The sequence below is a fragment of the Penicillium griseofulvum genome (assembly GCF_001561935.1).
Source record: "Penicillium griseofulvum strain PG3 chromosome Unknown contig_80, whole genome shotgun sequence".
NCBI classification, from domain to species: Eukaryota; Fungi; Ascomycota; class Eurotiomycetes; order Eurotiales; family Aspergillaceae; genus Penicillium; species Penicillium griseofulvum.
The window spans coordinates 868,306-887,145 of NW_024467471.1; the positions used below are offsets into that span (position 1 = coordinate 868,306).

Below are 18,840 nucleotides of genomic sequence, written 5' to 3' on the forward strand. Positions count from 1 at the left end.
CTCGACTGATCCACCGTATCTCAACACAATGAATTCCGTAGATGCCTCGGAGCATTATGAGTTGGGAGCTACCGGTCCGTATTCGCTATCCTATATAAGAATCGAACAACCAGCTAACCAGATAACCATCTAGACCTCCCCCCATCCCTCCTCACCATAGTCATCGACACAAACCCACACGCCTGGGCCCTCCTCGAAGACTCCCTCCCACTCTCCAAGGCAATCGCCAACATCCTAGTCTTCATCAACGCCCACCTAGCCTGCAACTACGCCAACGAAGTCGCCGTCGTTGCATCGCACAGCCAAAAAGCAGCATGGCTCTACCCAACCCACAATGCACCCCGAAAGCACTCCACGGACCGTGACGGCGATGTCGCAATGAACGGCACAACCGACACCCCAACCGAAACAAACAAATACCGCCCCTTCCGCCTCGTTGAAGAGCAGGTCACCCGCAACCTCAAAGACCTAATGGACTCAACGACAGGCGACGATCTACGCAGCAACATGTCAACCATGCTAGCGGGAGCGCTAACTCTTGCCCTGAGCCACACGAACCGACGCACGCTCGCCTGGGCAGAGGAACACGGCGGCGCCAACGCCGAAGACGCAGCCGAGGGCAGCGGGAATGGGAGCACCGCGACGAATCGGTACTCAGCGTCGAACGAGGACGAACGGCTACAGAGTCGCATCTTGGTCATTTCGGTGAGCGGGTCTACCGACGCTGCACACCAGTATATCCCTATCATGAACAGTATATTTGCCTGCCAGCGCTTGAGCATTCCCATAGATGTGTGCAAGCTCAGTGGCGATGCGGTCTTCTTGCAACAAGCGTCTGATGCTACCAAGGGTGTTTATATGGCTCTTTCCGAGCCACGCGGTCTGCTGCAGTATCTGATGATGGCGTTTTTACCGGATCAGCGCTCGCGTCGCCATCTGGTTCTTCCAACGCGGGTGGATGTGGATTTCCGTGCTGCTTGCTTTTGTCATCGACGGGTGGTTGATGTTGGATTCGTGTGCTCCATTTGTCTCAGTATCTTCTGTGAGCCGCCCCCCGGTGATGACTGCATGACTTGTGGCACACATCTGGATATTGGAGATAATGCCAAGCCTGCTCTGTTACCAAGGAAGAAGAAAAAGAAGAAGCGTGTTAACGGGGCATCCGGTACGGGGACGCCTATGTCCACGCCTACACCGGGCCCTTGATATCTCTTCCGCGGAAGGTCATATCATAGGGAAAGAAATAACCTTTGTTGGGTCCTGAATATCAATTCCAGGAACACAAATGGGCTTGTTTCTATGAGCAACACTACATGTAGTTGGTTTACAAAGAAATAATTTGGGGCAGCCCTCATTTTACTATTGTGAAACGAATAGATACACAGTGGTGGAGGCCGGGACTTGTTGAAACATACTCTGATCACATTGTTGGTGCCCGGTCCCAAAGGAGACTATTCAGGAAAAGCAAAGAGCCATTGAAACAATGGCTCGTGTTGTCGGCCCTCGGCATGTAAGTGACACATCGGTGTCATAGGGCCATGAAACACAACGGGGAATTGGGTTTACCACCGCGGAGAATGCGAAGGTGATGGATGGACTGAAGCAGATACAGGCGGTTGAGAGCGAAAACTATCATGTCCATGATGAGTACCAACAGACCAGAAGTCGGCAGAGCAAAGGGGCTTCGCTGCAACATAGTCGTACTTCCCATCAAGGACCCATTGCAATTCTGATTAAATCATCTGTGTTCAGCATTCGCAGTTAATATTTTCAACTTGATACAACTTACAGTGAAGTCTAAATCGGCAACCTCCCTGGGCGATGTGTCCTCGCGTGCCTCGCGACATTAGACAAGAAGGCATATTCGACTTGCTAGACATGGAGGCAACGACCTGTAAAAGAATGTTTAGCGGCCAGTCCTACGTAGTGACAATAATGCAAGACTCACGAAAGACTCGGTGTTGTGAGCGAAGTAGAGTTCAATGGAGGAATTGGTTTTCTTCACAATGACCACTCCGAGGGCTCCAAAGTTAACGCTGTTACTCACAGCAGCGTGTTCTAATAGAGAAAAGCAAACAAATGTTAGTGTTTGGAAATGCCAGCAGTGAATAGATGACATACCGTTAAACTCCTTTTGCATCCACGCTCTGAGAGCTTCTTCCTCCATGACATGAGTAAAAACTCCGTTGTCACCCATCTTCTGACTGTAATACATCCGTGTCGCGCATGTGCTTGCCGCCATTGTTGAGGCAATGAGCTCTCCAGTTCCAGATGTAACGACTGCACATGTGGTTCCATCTGGGTCAGTTGGATCTTGCGGGATAATATGGGTGCCAATGCCAATCTGGGCTGCAGGTCCAATTCGACCTCGGTGCTTCATGCCAATGCCACCAGAAGAAGATCCTGCCGCAATGTTTCCATACTTGTCAATGGCGATCGCGCCAACAGTGTCTGTGATACTGTCCTCCTCGTCTTGTTCACTAGCTCCAGTATCAGGGGTATCAGGGCTGCCATCCCGAGATGAGGATCCGGTTGAGGTAGGCAGCTGCACAGGTAGATGGAGATTTGCACGCTTGGTTTTTTTCTGAGTTTCATGCTCCAGTGATGATGCCGGGCGCCCCTTCACATTTGCAAAACCGCTTGAATCGGGCAGAATTCTAATTTCCTCGTCCGCCGATTGGCTAGCAGGATGAGTGTCGGCTTGAGAAGCACTCGGAAGACGTTCGATGCGAGTGTCAATGGGAGTCATGGGCCGGCGAATCCAGGGATCTATCGCTTCGCTGCTGCTTTCATTTTCATATTCTGCCAGCTCTGCAGCCCATACCTGATAACGCTCTAGAGCGATGGGCGAGACCATGGATTCGTTGGGAACGATCACGACGCCATTCTCCCATGCAAAGTCCTTAGCACCTTCCCCGACCAGGAAGTTCGGGGGCACCCTTGACATGCCCATTTGTACATTGCACTTGTCATAAATCTTCCGAGCAAGCATGATCGGATTCTTGATGTCTAGTAGGCTCAGATGTTAGGCAGGACTTTCTAAAGAGAGGCAACAAACTCACTTGGCACGGCTCCAACCGCTCCACTTATCCCAAGATGATCGACAATCGAGGCATCGCACTCAACCATTCCCTTTGCGTTTAAGTTGCTTCCAAACCCTGCATTTGTAATCGGATTATCTTCAAGCACCATCAGGGCTGCTTCGACGGCATCAATGGCGGTGCCACCACCCTTCAAGAATGCCATGGACTTGAGTGCAGCTCTAGTTCAATTCACTTGTTAGACTCTGTAACCATCAAATATATACAATACTGCAACTGACACTTCACAGGCCTTCAAATGCTTGTGCTCATTCTCATGGCTGTGGAAACCCGCCCCAGCATGAATGAAGATGGCACAAAGGGCCTCATCTCCAAAAGGTTGCGACATGTTAATATCTGGATCTAATACAAGACTGTGACCGAGGTATCAGACTCGGGTCAAGGATAGGATGTCTTGCGTAAGATATCTAGTCACCGATTGCGCCCAAATATCAAAGATGAGATATCGAATTGGGTATGTTGGGAGTATTCGGTTTGCCACGAGATCAGGCTAAAGTGACGGTATGGACACGACGTGTGAGCTGGCAAGCCTTGGACTTGTCCGTGATGGGCTTCGCAGATTGTTGATCAAAATGCAGTAGGCCTTTCTGAGTACTGCACTTGCAATTGACCTCCTGGACGTTCGGGTTAAAAGACCACTGGAAACCAATGCTCTAATGCTATGGCAGACTTTGGCACGGGAAGTGAAGCAAGAGAAGACAAGAGCCTACGGCAAGACCATCCGTGTCGAGGTAAGAGGAAGAATACACGAAATGAAGGGCAGCACTGCACGTGCACCATTCGTCAGAAATGATATTGTTGTAATGATAAAAGAATGAAGAAAAATGAAGAATGAAGAAGAAAGAGTGTCTTAGGAATTGGGGATGTGCGAATGGATAGTAAGAAAAGGAAAAGGTTGCAAATTTATGGGAGTTCTCATAGCATTGGTCGTTCTTGCCATTTTTGTCAAGTTTCACTTTTCATGTGAAAGGTAGGCGGTAAAAGTGGACATCACCTAGGCAGGATATCTTCAATGGTTGCTTGTTTCCTTTTATGTAGAAAACATTGAAACTGAGGATATTTTGATACTTCCCGGCACATGATGTCCACGGGTTGACGTGTGACCCCTTAGGTAATCTGACCTCCGGGCACTGCATCTCCCCCCGCCTTGTCTGCCTGTCCTCTTGGTCTCTTGAAGTCAGGGCGATTTCGGCTACCAATTGATATTCAGCCGATTCCCTCGTTATTGCCTCGTTCTGTACATCACCTATTCTTCTTTCAGCTCCGTACATCGTGATCGTGCCCAGGCCCAACCACCCGCCATGGCGTCCCAAACCCCAGCCGTTGTCATGGACAAGTAAGTTCACAGCTACAAGGATCAAATTAATATTTAATGCTTACTATATACTTCTCTCTAGCGGAACTGGCTATTCCAAGCTTGGTATGTGCTGTCTGTAGTGGTTAGGGAGCTCGCGATCACAGATTAGGCTGACATACTACGTCTACTATTATAGGTTTCGCCGGTAACGACTCCCCCTCATTTGTGTTTCCGACTGCAATTGCAACTAGGGCTGCTGGAAGTGCCGGGAGCTCCGGGGGCCGGCCCCCAGTCGCAAACAAGCCCTCATTCCTAGGTACTGGCGGGGGTAGCTCCAACCTGTCTGCAAAGCGTGGCACTGAAGACCTGGATTTCTTTATCGGCGATGAAGCGCTGGCTGCGGGCAATGGCCCAGGATATGGCGTTAATTACCCGATCAGGCATGGACAGATTGAGAACTGGGACCACATGGAACGATTCTGGTCGAACTCGATCTTCAAATATCTACGCGTGGAGCCCGAGGACCACTACTTCCTACTCACCGAACCTGTAAGGCGACTACGCATGGTAGCTGGCTGTCTTTAACATGATGAGACCTAACATTTCTTAATTATAGCCTCTGAACCCTCCCGAGAACCGCGAGAACACCGCCGAAATCATGTTCGAGTCGTTCAACTGCGCCGGTCTGTACATTGCTGTGCAAGCAGTTCTCGCCCTTGCCGCATCATGGACATCCTCCAAGGTGACAGACCGATCCCTTACCGGAACCGTCATCGACTCGGGTGACGGTGTTACCCACGTTATCCCCGTCGCCGAGGGCTACGTCATCGGGTCCTCCATCAAGAGTATCCCGATTGCTGGACGAGACATCACATATTTCGTGCAGAGCTTGCTACGTGACCGTGGCGAGCCTGACAGCAGCTTGAAGACAGCAGAGAAAGTGAAGGAGGAGTACTGTTACGTCAGCCCCGATATTGTCAAGGAGTTCGCACGTTACGACCGCGAGCCAGATCGCTTCCTGAAGCACACCGTCACTGCGCCAAACGGGCGAAGTGTAAACATTGACATTGGATATGAACGTTTCCTCGCTCCGGAGATTTTCTTCAACCCTGAAATCTACTCGTCCGACTTCCTCACCCCGCTCCCCAATGTTGTTGACGGCGTCATCCAGTCCTCCCCGATTGACGTCCGGAGAGGTCTCTATAAGAACATTGTGCTCTCTGGTGGTTCTACTCTGTACAAGGACTTTGGTCGTCGTCTACAGCGTGACATTCGTCACTTGGTTGATGCACGAATTCGTGCCTCCGAGGCTCGTAGCGGTGGCGCACGGAGTGGTGGTCTCGATGTTGCTGTTGTCACCCACAAGCGCCAGCGCCACGGCCCCTGGTTCGGAGGTAGTCTGCTGGGCCAGACGCCTGAGTTCCGGAGCTACTGCCACACTAAGGCGGAGTATGACGAGATAGGTCCCAGCATTGTGCGGCGATTCGCGCTGCTTGGTGGCCCAGGAAGCTCGTAGGGGGAAAATGAGTGAACCTTATCATTAGATACTTGTCAATCGATGTAGCTCAGCCTTTTGTTCATAGTTCGTTGTTTTATCTCTTTCTTTCTTACTTCGGTGGTGCTCTCTATTTTCTTTTTACCCAAAACGGTTTGGCGCCGGTGTTCATCCGCATTTTCTACAGTGGACTCGATGCCAATTTACAACGTAGAGCAAGTTGGCAGTCTATGGCCTGGATATTTTAAAACAAAGTCCAAAATGAAATGAAAATGTATTAAACAGCGTACATATCCACTATCGTCATCATGCATTTTTGGATTTTCCTCCCAGAACGCCGTGAAATATGCAACATCAGGCAAATATATAGCCTACAAAAGCTCAAGACTAGGTATTACTTTTCAGACATTCCATCACTCAAACAGTCTCAATCTGAGGGAAAGAGGTACGGTTCAAGATAGCCACACCCTCCACATGGCCGGTCTGAGGGAAGAAATCGAAGCCACGAACGCTCTCAATCTCATAGCGGACATTCTTTTTCTCATCACCCTGCACCATAACAGCAACGTCACGAGCCTGGGTATGGACGTTACAGCTGACATAGACAACACGGCGCGGCTTGAAATCAAGCATCTGGCGCAGGAAGTCTTCTGAACAGCCTTTGCGAGGGGGGTCAATAACCAGCAAAGTCTGGTCTGACGGGTAGGGAACGTCCTTGAAGAGAGTGGCAGCGTCGGCAGCAGCGAAGCCTGTGTTGGGAAGATTGTTTGCGCGAGCATTCTCGCGTGCTGAAACGATGGAATCACCTCCAATATCGACACCGAGACTGGACTTGAACAATGGGGAGAGGGTGATTGTGAACAGACCGGAGCCGGAGTATGCGTCCAAGAGGTACTTGATTGGCTTCGCGTCTTGGTCGTTGCCTGCGGGGATGGCTTGCGAGCGTATGTACTCTGTGAAGCCGGACAAAATAGAGTTGTTGTTTTGGAAGAAGGCACCTGCTTTGTTGCTAAAGATATAGTCGTCGACATACTCGAAGGATGTGGCATTGTTGTCTGTGACACAGCGCTTTTCTTCAATGTAGTTTTCGCGCTCAATGCGAATCACATCGCCTGTGTCTGCGTTGGGAGTGGCGGCAATTCCGCCGACAGTGGGAGTCTCTCCTTCCGCAGGAGCCGGGGCGTCTTTGGGGATTCGTGCGGTAGACTCCCGCATCAGGAGAGTCGCACCTCGCTTGTAAGAGCGAATGTTCTCCGCAACTCGTTTCCTCTCACTAGTGAGTCCGCGACGCACGATGTCTGTTCCAAGAGGACAGTCTTCGATGTCCATATCCAGTCGTCGGTTCTTGTATGTGAATCCAATCGGGGGGACCTGCGGTTCTTCGCCGTCCTTCTTAGCACCTTTTCCGCAGCCACCATGTGCGAAATGCGGTGTGAGCTTTGTACGATATCCATATTGCATTGGTGAAGCAAATGTTTCTCCAACAGTAGGAACAAGCTCAGGGATCAACCCAGAGAAATTGGCATAGGCTTTCTCCACGATGCGCCGTTTGTGAGCAAGCTGGTCCTCGTAGGACATCATCTGAAGCTGGCACCCAGAACACTCGCCGAAGTATTTACACCCGATCAGCGCATCGTTTCTCTGAGGACCCGGTTCGATCACTTTGACGAAATCCGTCAAACTGTAGGACAATGACTCGAAATGCTTGACCACTTTCACCCGCACGGTGTCTCCGGGGACTGTGAAGGGAACAACATAGACATATTTTCCATTCTCGGCGAGTGCTAGGCCATCGCCTGTTGAAGAAAGCTCGGCAATCTTGACATCAATCTCGGTGAACTTCTCGGGAAGGGTCAGAGGCTCGCTGTCGCCATTGGTCTCAGCCTGCTCGGTTTCGCTGCGCTTGATGAGTTGATTGATGTCGCAAAGCAGGACCTCGTCATGTCCACTACTCTTGTTGTTCTTGTCGACTCTTGGCTTCTTGCGCTTGCCGTCGAAGTGTTTTTTGGGAGCGTTCTGCATTATTGCGGGGACTGGCGCATTCGTTGAACGGCGGTGGTAATATAATCTAGAGGCAGGACGCACTTGAAGGGCCGTTAGAGTCTGGGAAGACAAAGAAGAAGTCAACCGCCAAACAGATGACCGTACTGCAAACATATAAGTTGGAAAGCGACAACGAAATAAATTCTGGAACGAAAATCATCAAATGGGAAATTTATTAGAAACGTATCTAACGCGTTGCTGATTGGTTGGAGACTGACCGCCCGCAAGAAAGAAATTCATCCCGACGATTCACCTCCGACTGGCCTCTTCTGCCTTTGCGTCCCCCAATTGTCTCCGCATTTCGCGTTTTCTTTATTTTTAAAGCTCTTAACCGGCCTACCTTTGGCTGGGGAGCCCATCGTACCGCCATCATGAATATCACACGGCCAGCACGATGCCTTTTATGCAGCTTCACCCGTACTGCTACCCCAAGCACGCGAGTTCCTCGACGCCAATTCCATCCTACTCCCGCGCCTCTCTCCAACCGGAAACCCAAGTTCCCCAATGTTAAGGCTCCCCGGGTGGAGGACTACAAGCCTTACACAGACGAGCAGAAGGCCGAGCTCGCCAAGGAGTACTCGGAGGCACAGATGGCCGCCATCGAAGCCGGCGAAGCTGCTATCGACCCGAAGGATCTGGCAGAACAGATGAAGGAGCGCAGTGATCCCATGGCATTCAAATACATCGACGACTTCTCAGTGATTGAGCCCGGCGTTGATCGACACCAGCGCGCCCCGGAGTCGAACTCGGATTACAATTTCAAGCTGAAGAGCGAGGATGATTTCGCGAGCGACTTCGGCAAGTTCTTTGCTGAGATGCCTGATACTGCGACAGGTTCAGACTTCGTTCGGTTCGCGGACAACCTCCGCCTCACCATCGGCAAGGAGGAGAGCGAGCTGGCCCCGCACAGTGCACTTGTTCCGGATCTCTTCGGGCCCGGAGAGACCATCGACGAGCCCCGTGTTGAAGAGCAGAAAACAGCCGCCGAGAAGGGCGAAAAGGAGCGATCGGCAGCTGCCGAGGAAATGACAGACGCCCTCCGAAGCCTGCTCTTGGCTACGGGTTACACAGAGTCCCAGGTCAAGGGCCTCCGCATCAAGACCCTTGTTTCACACAGCGTCACCAACCAGACTCGACTAGGAAAGGTCCGCCGTGCATACCGTCTTTCCATTGCCGGTAACGGAAATGGTCTCCTGGGTATCGGTGAGGCCAAATCCGATGAAGCCTCCGACGCAAAGGTCCAGTCGCAATACCGTGCGATTCGAAACATGCAGCCCATCCCCCGCTACGAGAAGCGAACCATCTATGGCGATGTCAAGGGCAAGGTGGGAGCCACAGAGTTGCAGCTGATGCACCGTCCACCAGGTATGTCTATCGTCATCCCCCAGACATGTTCTTTTGCTAACAATAATAGGATTCGGACTCCGTGTCCAATACCTCATCTACGAGATGTGCCGTGCTAGCGGTATTCACGATCTGTCCGCCCGAGTTGGTCGTTCAAGGAACCAAATGAACACAGTCAAGGCCGCCTACGAGGCACTCATGAGCCAGCGTAACCCAGAGATGGTTGCTCACGCACTCGGCAGGAAGATTGTCGATGTGCGCAAGGTGTACTACGCAGGCAAGGTTTAAGGCCCACAGCCTTAACTTGCTGTTTCGTCCCAGCGTGTATATAATGCTTCTCTTTTCCTCTTCTTCTTGTGTCTTTTGCATGTACTTGTATAAGTTGGTTAAACATGAACGGTCATCAATTCTCCAATATCATGGGCTATTCACGGCATATCTGGAAAATCATCAACAATGTTCTTTTGCATAAACACGCATCTGATTCGCGCCGAAACGAAAACTCGAAAACACCCCGGGTATAATACGCGAGTAAATAAAAAAAGGAACCATCACACGTAATAGACAATTTTAATACCTCACTGGAAGGTTATGTCTCCCTCCCCCTCATACCCATGCTGATACTCGTGGTCTTGGAAATGTCGAATCTCGTTCTGCTGTTGTTGCTGTTGCTCTTCATTCTCATTCCAGATCTGCTGCTGCAAGACAATGCTATACACACTGGCCTTGAGTAGGGTGCATACAGTCGCAGTTTTGCGTTCAAGGAGACGAAGACCATCGAGGGGCATGGAGGCGGGATCGCCGGCGAGGTCTGCGAGTTTATCGGAGAGCTGCAAAACATTGATCAGTAACCAGCATAACCAATATTCATAGCTCGTAGGTCATAGGTTCCAGGACATTGTATCCTTTCCCCGTGAAAGAGATCCCAGAAAGATAAGAAAGTGTCTTCTCCACGTACCTGGTTGACATTCCGCAGCAAGCGGGCGTATTCTTCCAAGACTTCTTGCTCCAGATCTGAAACAAGGGGGTTATCTCCCAAGAGGGGGTTATTCGAGTGGCCGCGGCCGTGCGAGGCGTCTGCGTCGCCCATTGATTGGGGGATTGGAGGGGTGGATGTTTCCGCGGGGTCGACCTCGGCGTAGGAATAATCGATATCTGGGTCTTCGGGCGCGAAGGCTGACATTATGGGAGATTCTTGGGTTTATTTGCCGTTTTGTTGGAGGTTGTGGTGTTGAGCTGTGAAGGTGAAAGCTGTGTGGTGTTTTTCTGTTTTCTGGGGTTCCGCTGAGACGCGTTCCCCAGGCATACATCTATTGCGGTTCAATGTTTTTATTTCTTGATACTTGTTTCAACGTCATTCAATACATAGGAGCATCTTGAGATGAAATGGTCTTTCAAAAGTTCTGGTCTTCCCAAAAACAATTTTTATAGTAAAACATTATATATTGGGAACATCCTCATGACACACAGATATAAGACAAGCCGTGCTATACCATTCCTTCAATATGGTCTGACCACAATGCTTTGTCTCGTGTCCTATGAATACCTCAGCTGATATTTTTTTATTTTTTTTCTAAGAAAAGAAAAGTGTCTGACCGCTAGCTGTAATAATAACTCTGTCTCAGTTCCTTGGTGTTGGGAAAACCCTCTCCGGTGAATTACCCAGCTGGTGACATTTACTTGCTTTTTTATGGAAAGGTGTCTTCTATTTTGTCATAGAAGCTTATTGGATTTCTCTGTAGATGTGGAAATATAGTACATATATTGATGTGGGCAAAGTGTCTATTGGGTAGGATATATTGCAATATATAGGGTTGATCTTTCGTTGCATTGAACAATACATACAATATGGAATCAAAAGCTAGCTGCCTTTTCCGCCAAGAGCCAACCACTGCGGCCTTACAAGGTTGTATCCACGAACGCGTTAGCGTTGATGCCCCAGGGCAGCCTCAGCGCACGTTCTCCTACGGACTCCGTACCTACACCTAAAGGAAAATCCTGGCGACGCTCTCGGGGGAAAGGCCCCTTTTTAGCACCCACCGCAGACGGCCTGTAAACTACTTCGTACTATAACGGCGGATATTGTAGTGCGCTATTCACCCCTATTGCTTTCCCCGTCTTGATAACTGATAGGAAACCCCTATATGATCTACATTGTATACTAGGAGATGCATAGAGTTGGAAAGCTCGGTTGGAGGCGCAAATCGCATGCAGCAATCTACATATGGACTGTCCTTGACAAGTACGGAGTACTCCGTACTCCGTACTCCGTACTCCGTACTCTGTAGCCTTCAAGCATTCAAAACTCCGTCGGGTGATTGGCTCGTTCCTGAAACACAATCATTCTGTTGCACCAGGCAGAAAAGATCACCGTGTTACATGTTATTTTGGAGGCCTGAAATAGCCGACAGGCATGGCAACAGAAACCGTTACAGTGTGGGCACTATGGAGTCACTAATTGGATTGGTTGTAGATATCCACATATGAACTACTTGGCTGAAGGATTCTGAGGATTATACCAGACGGGCGAACGTTTTGTTTCTTTTTTTTTCTCGCCTATCAACGATGATCCCATAAAAAGGGAGGGTTGATCTTTTAATTGGAGCATTCGCACGGGCTAATTAAATTGGTTGGAAGAAGCTCGAGGGACTAAGCTCACAATTCGGCCCTAGTGACCCCATTGTCGACTAGGAGGCAAGCCTTCTCAAATCAACTGGGGCGGGCTAGTGAAGCGCTCGAGTGGATCGAGTTTGCAATTTATATTTCTGCCTCAGGTTAAGTTTTCGATATTTTCGAGATCATTTCCCTAATTAAGTTTGATATAAGAAACTTTTCGAGTCGCACGGTTGACTGTGGAAATTACAGATCCTTCACAGAAAGTATTATTTATAAAATTGTGAAAGCTGAAAGCTCGAAGTCAGAGATAATGTCTCATGCTTGATCCAGAAAATTCCACATTTAGAAGTGGATATTCTTTATTGCAAACGCCTCGTGGTCTCCTATCTTGTACGGAGTACAAGGTAGCACCACACACGCTTTTAGGATTCCCCTGAGAAAAGGTAGCGCCAAGAGTCTAGAAGTATTACTAGAATGCGACTCCAAAAGCCATACGGAGTATTGCCCCGCGAAATGCGTAGGCCTACCGCGCGGCGTCCAAGTCATAAGAGCCACCTGCGCCTCTATTTTCTTTAAATGGAAGCCTAGATCTAATTATGTTGTAGTTTCAGATGCCACATGGTCGCCTCAAATAACTAAAAATGGCAATCAAATGGTCTTGGATAAATTTGCCCCTAACAATGGACTCTAGTGCAGGCAAGGAGCCTTGGCTTTTTTCCACTTTAAAATCATGTCCCGAGGTCTCTAAAATGGGCCTGATTGTTATCTCATATTTGTGGATCACAAGAAAAGGATACACATTATAAGTTAAGTGGACATTGCAAGTCAAGTGGCGACTTACGTAGACGAAAACTAAACACGTAAGTGTTCTTAACTAGGAAGTTGGCGATATTATCTAGTCTAGATGCGGGGCTCGAGCGGCAATATAGAGGGGCAGGAGGTGAAGATCTGATTTCTCGACAATTTCTAGAATGGGACCTGGTCCCTTAAACCCCAAAATAATAAAGTTGTTCCCAAGATATGTTTTCCTAGGGTTGGGGTGGACACGTGTCAAGGCTTTTTCCCAAAAATGGTTAGATTCCTGGAAGATTTCCACTTTTGCCAAGAATAGCCAAGTTAGACTAACCAAAACAGGTTAGTCAATATCTATATCTCGTTTGCGAATACGAATCGCCACTTTTGAATACAATGGTCTTTTGAGTTTTTCAGGGGTTAAAAGAATTTATTTTAAGGCGAATGGACAATGGTTTCTATTCTATTATAGAATTCTATTATAGTAATGTAATATTTAGAAATGTCCTGGAGTGCGACAGGGGAGGCTAATTCTAGAGATCTAACCTTTCAATTTCCGACAGGGGCACCCAAGGTTTAAGCTTGTTTTAGCTCAACTTATCAAACGGGACATGCAAAGTATGACCTGATACGCGTATGGACCATATTTTATCTTCGCCACAATGCCCACCCTGTCACACTGCCTTCTCCCCGGGGTCCAATAACACATCAATACACTTAGACCTCTCCACTTCATTCCCCATGGAGTTCTCCCGTGTCCACATCTCGGTTGGACAGACCACATTACACTGCCCCTTTGTGTCTGTCCCCTGGGTCGAGAGGAACGGGATGTCTTGCGCTACGGCGCTACGGCGCTATGCAAGACTAGGTAACTTAATAGATTAATTCACGCGGGCGAGTAAAAAAGCAAAGATGGCCCCGTGGAATTGTTTCTTATAATTGTCTTAACGCAATATTTTCCTTCCACGCCAAACGTTTTGACATAAAAAACTAACGGTCATCTCATCTAATTCTTTGGTAAACCATACCAAATGAGCAAGATGTCAACCCCAGCTAGGGCTAGGGATAATGTCTTCTCAAGACGCGAGATCGAGGGCATGCTTGCTGAAGACAAGCTGATCATCATTGTCGACGGCAATGTCCTCAGACTAGATTCCTGGATCAAATATCACCCTGGTGGTGATATGGCTATCAAGCATATGATTGGAAAAGATGCTACAGACGAGGTGAATGCGTGAGTCTCCCAAAATCTCTCTCCAAACCTATTGAGCATTATACTAATATCTTTCTCAAAGGCTCCATTCACTAGAAGCCCGTGAGCGCATGAGCAAATTCCAAATTGGCCGAATCGAAGGCCGCTGGACCAACTTCCTTCCTCCCATCCAAGGTGGCAAATTCCGCCCATTGATCGAAATCGAGGTCGACGAAGACCTGGTGAGCTCAGACCTATCAAGCGAGGAGATATCAGCACCCCCGTCTCCGATCTTCGAAGCCGAAGATGAAAAATTGGGCCTAAGACGCAGACTATCAGTATCAACAATCTCCTCAGCAGTCAGCGCCATCCCTCCACCAACAGAAGACAAAAAGCGAACCTACGTGATTGATGCTCGAACTCGCGAGGAGATTGAAATGGACTCAGTCAACTACCCTCCTCTCGATGCAGAACACCAAGAATACGTCGTAAAGAAATATCGTGAACTACACCAGCGCATCCGCGCAGCAGGACTATACAACTGCAACTACAAAGCCTACGCTATCGAAATCAGTCGTTACACCCTCTTCTTCGGCTTGTTCCTCTTCTTCCTCAAACATTCCTGGTTCTGCCTATCTGCCTTCTTCCTCGGCTGTTTCTGGCACCAACTTGTCTTCTCCGCCCATGATGCCGGCCACATGGGTATCACACACAACTATCAGATCGATACCACTATCGGCATGATCATCGCCGACTACCTCGGCGGTCTAAGCCTAGGCTGGTGGAAGCGCAGCCACAACGTGCACCACATCGTGACCAACGCACCCGAGCACGATCCCGATATCGAACTGATGCCCTTCTTCGCGCTCTCGCACCGCTTCTTCAGCTCCCTCTACAGCACCTACTACAACCGCATCATGGAATATGACGTCGTAGCCCAGGTAACCGTCAAATACCAACACTACCTGTACTACCCCATCCTCCTCTTCGGCCGCTTCAACCTCTACTTCCTCAGCTGGGAGCACATCATCGTCGGACGTGGACCGAAACACGGCGCCGGCTGGTGGCACCGTTGGTTCGAGTTCGCCGGCCACATCTTCTTCTGGATTTGGTTCGGATACGGCGTTGTCTGGTGTAGCATTCCGACATGGTTTGACCGTGTTGTCTTCGTCCTGATCTCGCATATGGTGACTTCGCCGCTGCATGTGCAGATCACTCTGTCGCACTACGCTATGTCTACTGCTGATCTTGGTCCGCTGGAATCTTTCCCACAGAAGATGCTCCGCACTACTATGGACGTCGACTGCCCGCCTTGGTTGGACTTTTTCCATGGTGGTCTTCAGTTCCAGGCTATTCACCACTTGTATCCTCGTATCCCGAGACACAATCTGCGCAAGACACAGCAGTTTGTGAAGGAATTCTGTGAGGACGTGAAGATTCCATATGCGGTCTTTACCTTCTATGATGGTAATAAGGAGGTCATTGGTCGTCTTGCGCATGTTGCCGGACAAGCGAGACTATTGGAGGAGTGTCGGAAGGCTTGTGCGGCGGATCCTCATATGCATTAAGACGTTTGCTCTTTTGGGGTTGAGCTTGTGAAATTGTGATATTATATTGTATCGTTCAAGCGAAATCCACATTTTATGTACATAACCTTTTTTTCTTCCAATAACACTACGGATTCTGAAGTCTGGTTACACTGCCCTACCATAGACTTGATTAGTATCTGCCTATAAGCTATGCTTGAGATCATCTTATCTTTACGAAGGTTCCTTTTGGATAAACGTCTTTGCTTTGCAGCACTCTTCAATGAATTGATGGCTGTCTACAAGGCGCAAAATGACAGGCGTATCTGCTTGAGATGAGACACTGGACGATACAAAAAGACCGTCAAGTGGATTGAAACAAAAGCCAAATGCAGAAATTGCTTCGAGTCTTCTGAAATATGACACAGTAGAGGTGAAAACTTGGAAAACGTAAATTTGAGATTGAAAGCACGCATTAATCAGTTCATCCATACAAATGTCACGCTGAAGACGTAACCCGAAAAAGTGAATCCATAACGCCGTTCCGCTGCGAAGTAGGCCAAATAGCAAATGTATAGCACAGTTTTCAGGTAGACGCAAAGAAAAGAAAACCAACAGCTCAGATGTGTGACACGAACCATGTGGCAATGCCAACGGTTTGGTGTCAATTCTATGTTGTGCCTGAATTGGTGGCGCAACCAAGAGCGATCCAAGGCCTTGGGATATGAAGAAAATGCAATATGCAAAGCAAGCGACAAGCAGCAAGTCATAATGGGATGAAAAGAAAGAAAAAAAGAAAAAGCTTGAATAGATCCGCCAAGAAAAAGTCCCGAAACACTCCATACACCCAACGAGGATTGCAATGGAAGAATAATAGCATCTAAATACAGTCGTTAATGCATCATGGTCGTCAGCGAGCCGACGCACATCCGGCTGTTTTCCTCGTGTATCGGATAAAAGAAACAAGTGACAAAAAGAAAAGAACCCCGGCTTTACATATCACCCTCGTGGTGAAGGGTGACACTGTTGAACTCCTCGAAGGGATCATTCAGTTCGCCATTTGGAGTCGCGAGGCCCGAATCCATTGGGACACCCTTCATCCTGGTTGAATCAGTGCCGCCAATATCTACGCTAGCACTCTCCTTGACGTTGCGGAAGTTCACCGTATCCGTACCGGCACGACCCTGATGGGGAATCATAGGCGGCTTCATGTGACGAATGAGCGCCCATTGCGTTTGTCGGAAGAAGGGGTGAGTCTTGACATCGGAGGCTCCAGCGCGAGCTCCAAGGCGCTTAGTTTCATCTTTGATCAGTAGTTTGCGGATCAGGGACTTGCACAGGTTTGATGTCTGTTGCACACCCGAGTGCTCTGGGAAATTCACCTCATCTCGCAGAATGCTGGCAAATGTCGCGTTTCGGTTCTTGCCTTTGAATGGAGTAGTGCCGTACAGCATTTCGTAAATCAAAATGCCCAGGGTCCACCAGTCAACGGCGCTGGTGTGACCGCATCCCTTGATTACCTCAGGTGCAATGTACTCCTCCGTCCCGACAAAAGAATTTGTTCGGAAATCGGCAATACATGACTTGGTATCAATCGTCGGCAAGCCTGTGGTGGAGTTGCCACCACTGCGTGCGGGAATCATCGTAGGAGCACCTCCGGGTCCGGATTGCTTCGATAGATCGAAATCAGAAAGCATGATATGACCAGACTGGTGGAGAAGGATATTTTCTGGTTTCAGGTCACGATAGATGAAACCCATAAGATGGAGATATTCCAGTGCAGCAATAACCTCTGCGGCGTAAAAGCGAGCTGCATCCTCGGAGATACTCTTGCCGGGGCGGGTTTGCAGAGCTAGAAGTGCACAGGTCAGCAAGAAATTCAAGATGATGTCGAATATAGGATAAAAAGGTAAACGCACTCCTGAAGAACTCCCCACCACTACAGTACTCCATGCAGAGATACAGATAATCCTCCGATTGGAAGGAGTGATATAGGGTGACAATGAACGGATGGTTGCTCGTAGCCAGAATTTCTTGTTCGGCCAAAGCTCGTTTAATCTTGTTCCGTTTGATCATCTCCTTCTTGCTCAAAACTAACCGCAAGTTAGTATATAGCACGGACAGTCTCCAATGTAAAATACCAACCTTTCATGGCATACAGACGGCTTGATTTCTTCTCGCGCACCAGATAAACTTTGCCAACATCACCCTTGCCAATCATCTTTATCTTGTCAAAGCTAGCCGGGCCGACCTCCACATTGCGAACTTTAATGGAGTTCGAACTATAGGTGCGACGGAAAGCAGCGTTACTGCCGAAATCTGAGCTAAGTGAAGAAGGTACCGCCAGGTTGTACTCCTCGCTGCTTAGATCCGCGAGGCCCATTTTTCCGCCTGACTGTTCCACTAGCGGCTCCTTGCCTAGGTCCGCTGTCTGAGGACGGTCACCCTGACCACTTGTAAATAGGCCTTGGGCATTCGGGGCAGAAGCCACACGTCGTAACTTGCGCGCTAATTCTTCTTTGTTCGCAGTGGTCGCTTGTTCTACTGCCGAAACCCCCGTGACTTGCAACTCAGGCGTGTCAGGAGGAGAGGAAGGCACTGACCCATCATTGCGGTGTCGCAATGCCGGCTGGCCCTGATGAGCAAAGTATGGATTGGCAGATGCGGTAGGCGACATCGCATCGTCGAGTGGGTTGCCTTCACTAGCAACGGTTGTTGATCGATTGCGGCCTATGCCTGGCAGGAATCGAGACTGCCGAAAAGCAGACTTCTCATTCTTGGGTAACCCATGGCTATCCCGTTCGCGTTCGGTACTTCCAGAGGCGTTGGGAGGGGAAGAGTGGCTGCTTGAACTGTTGATACGGAAAAAATTCTTGATTCTCGTAGGCAAGTGGCCAGACTCATTGGAGTGTTTTCGCGAGGGAAGGGAGAGAGCGGGGAAATTCCCGCGCTTCTCATTATTTGTCACCGGGGACGGACTAGAGGCGAAGAGCTGTGTCATATTGGGTGGATCGATATCAAAATCGAGACCGGGGATGACAGTCACTTAGGACCCGTCGAAAAGATGATCCGAGGGATGCAAAAGCAAGGCGTGAGGGTGAAAGGGCGGTAATATTTCCAAATGCCAAGTGCCGGCTGGGGATATAATCGCGCGGGGGGCAATTGTTAGTAAGAAGCGGTACGACGGGGGATGTCCACCCAATGAACTGAAATGACAAAAGCCACGATAACTAGGCTCATGGATAAGGCGACATATCAGAACAAATAAAGAATGAAGATCAAGAATTGAGAAACCAGTGGGAAAACAGGAGGCAAGGAGGAATTGAGTGGAGAAGGACGCGGAGGCCAAGGCTTAGTCATCTAAAATATGGGCAGGGCAATCCACCTGGGGCGTACGTCCGACTACATCATACGTCAGGGTTAATACGTGAGAA

General features: G+C 49.1%; 7 protein-coding genes across 7 annotated transcripts; 4 read left to right on the plus strand and 3 right to left on the minus strand.

Moving 5' to 3' along the window:
* Positions 1-28: 28 nt before the first annotated feature.
* On the plus strand, positions 29-1,206 carry PGRI_013470 (TFIIH/NER complex subunit TFB4; the record flags this gene model as incomplete). The annotated part of the gene is made up of 2 exons (XM_040789060.1): positions 29-74; positions 134-1,206. The coding sequence occupies 2 exons, from the start codon at positions 29-31 to the stop codon at positions 1,204-1,206; spliced, it is 1,119 nt and encodes a 372-aa protein (XP_040646013.1).
* Positions 1,207-4,402: 3,196 nt separating this feature from the next.
* PGRI_013480 (actin-related protein 3) lies at positions 4,403-5,914 on the plus strand (the record flags this gene model as incomplete). The annotated part of the gene is made up of 4 exons (XM_040789061.1): positions 4,403-4,437; positions 4,499-4,521; positions 4,595-4,947; positions 5,015-5,914. The coding sequence occupies 4 exons, from the start codon at positions 4,403-4,405 to the stop codon at positions 5,912-5,914; spliced, it is 1,311 nt and encodes a 436-aa protein (XP_040646014.1).
* A 396-nt stretch (positions 5,915-6,310) lies between these two features.
* On the minus strand, positions 6,311-7,915 carry PGRI_013490 (tRNA (uracil(54)-C(5))-methyltransferase; the record flags this gene model as incomplete). Its single annotated transcript, XM_040789062.1, has 1 exon — positions 6,311-7,915. The coding sequence occupies one exon, from the start codon at positions 7,913-7,915 to the stop codon at positions 6,311-6,313; it is 1,605 nt and encodes a 534-aa protein (XP_040646015.1).
* A 392-nt stretch (positions 7,916-8,307) lies between these two features.
* On the plus strand, positions 8,308-9,568 carry PGRI_013500 (mitochondrial 37S ribosomal protein uS5m; the record flags this gene model as incomplete). The annotated part of the gene is made up of 2 exons (XM_040789063.1): positions 8,308-9,301; positions 9,351-9,568. The coding sequence occupies 2 exons, from the start codon at positions 8,308-8,310 to the stop codon at positions 9,566-9,568; spliced, it is 1,212 nt and encodes a 403-aa protein (XP_040646016.1).
* Positions 9,569-9,858: 290 nt separating this feature from the next.
* Positions 9,859-10,463, minus strand: PGRI_013510 (DASH complex subunit DAD3 family protein; the record flags this gene model as incomplete). The annotated part of the gene is made up of 2 exons (XM_040789064.1): positions 9,859-10,110; positions 10,239-10,463. 2 exons carry the CDS (start codon positions 10,461-10,463, stop codon positions 9,859-9,861), a joined length of 477 nt encoding a protein of 158 aa, XP_040646017.1.
* Positions 10,464-13,719: 3,256 nt separating this feature from the next.
* PGRI_013520 (fatty acid desaturase) lies at positions 13,720-15,448 on the plus strand (the record flags this gene model as incomplete). The annotated part of the gene is made up of 2 exons (XM_040789065.1): positions 13,720-13,922; positions 13,984-15,448. The coding sequence occupies 2 exons, from the start codon at positions 13,720-13,722 to the stop codon at positions 15,446-15,448; spliced, it is 1,668 nt and encodes a 555-aa protein (XP_040646018.1).
* Positions 15,449-16,398: 950 nt separating this feature from the next.
* PGRI_013530 (putative serine/threonine protein kinase (Nrc-2)) lies at positions 16,399-18,407 on the minus strand (the record flags this gene model as incomplete). Its single annotated transcript, XM_040789066.1, has 3 exons — positions 16,399-17,258; positions 17,326-17,499; positions 17,552-18,407. 3 exons carry the CDS (start codon positions 18,405-18,407, stop codon positions 16,399-16,401), a joined length of 1,890 nt encoding a protein of 629 aa, XP_040646019.1.
* Between the last annotated feature and the right edge of the window lie 433 nt (positions 18,408-18,840).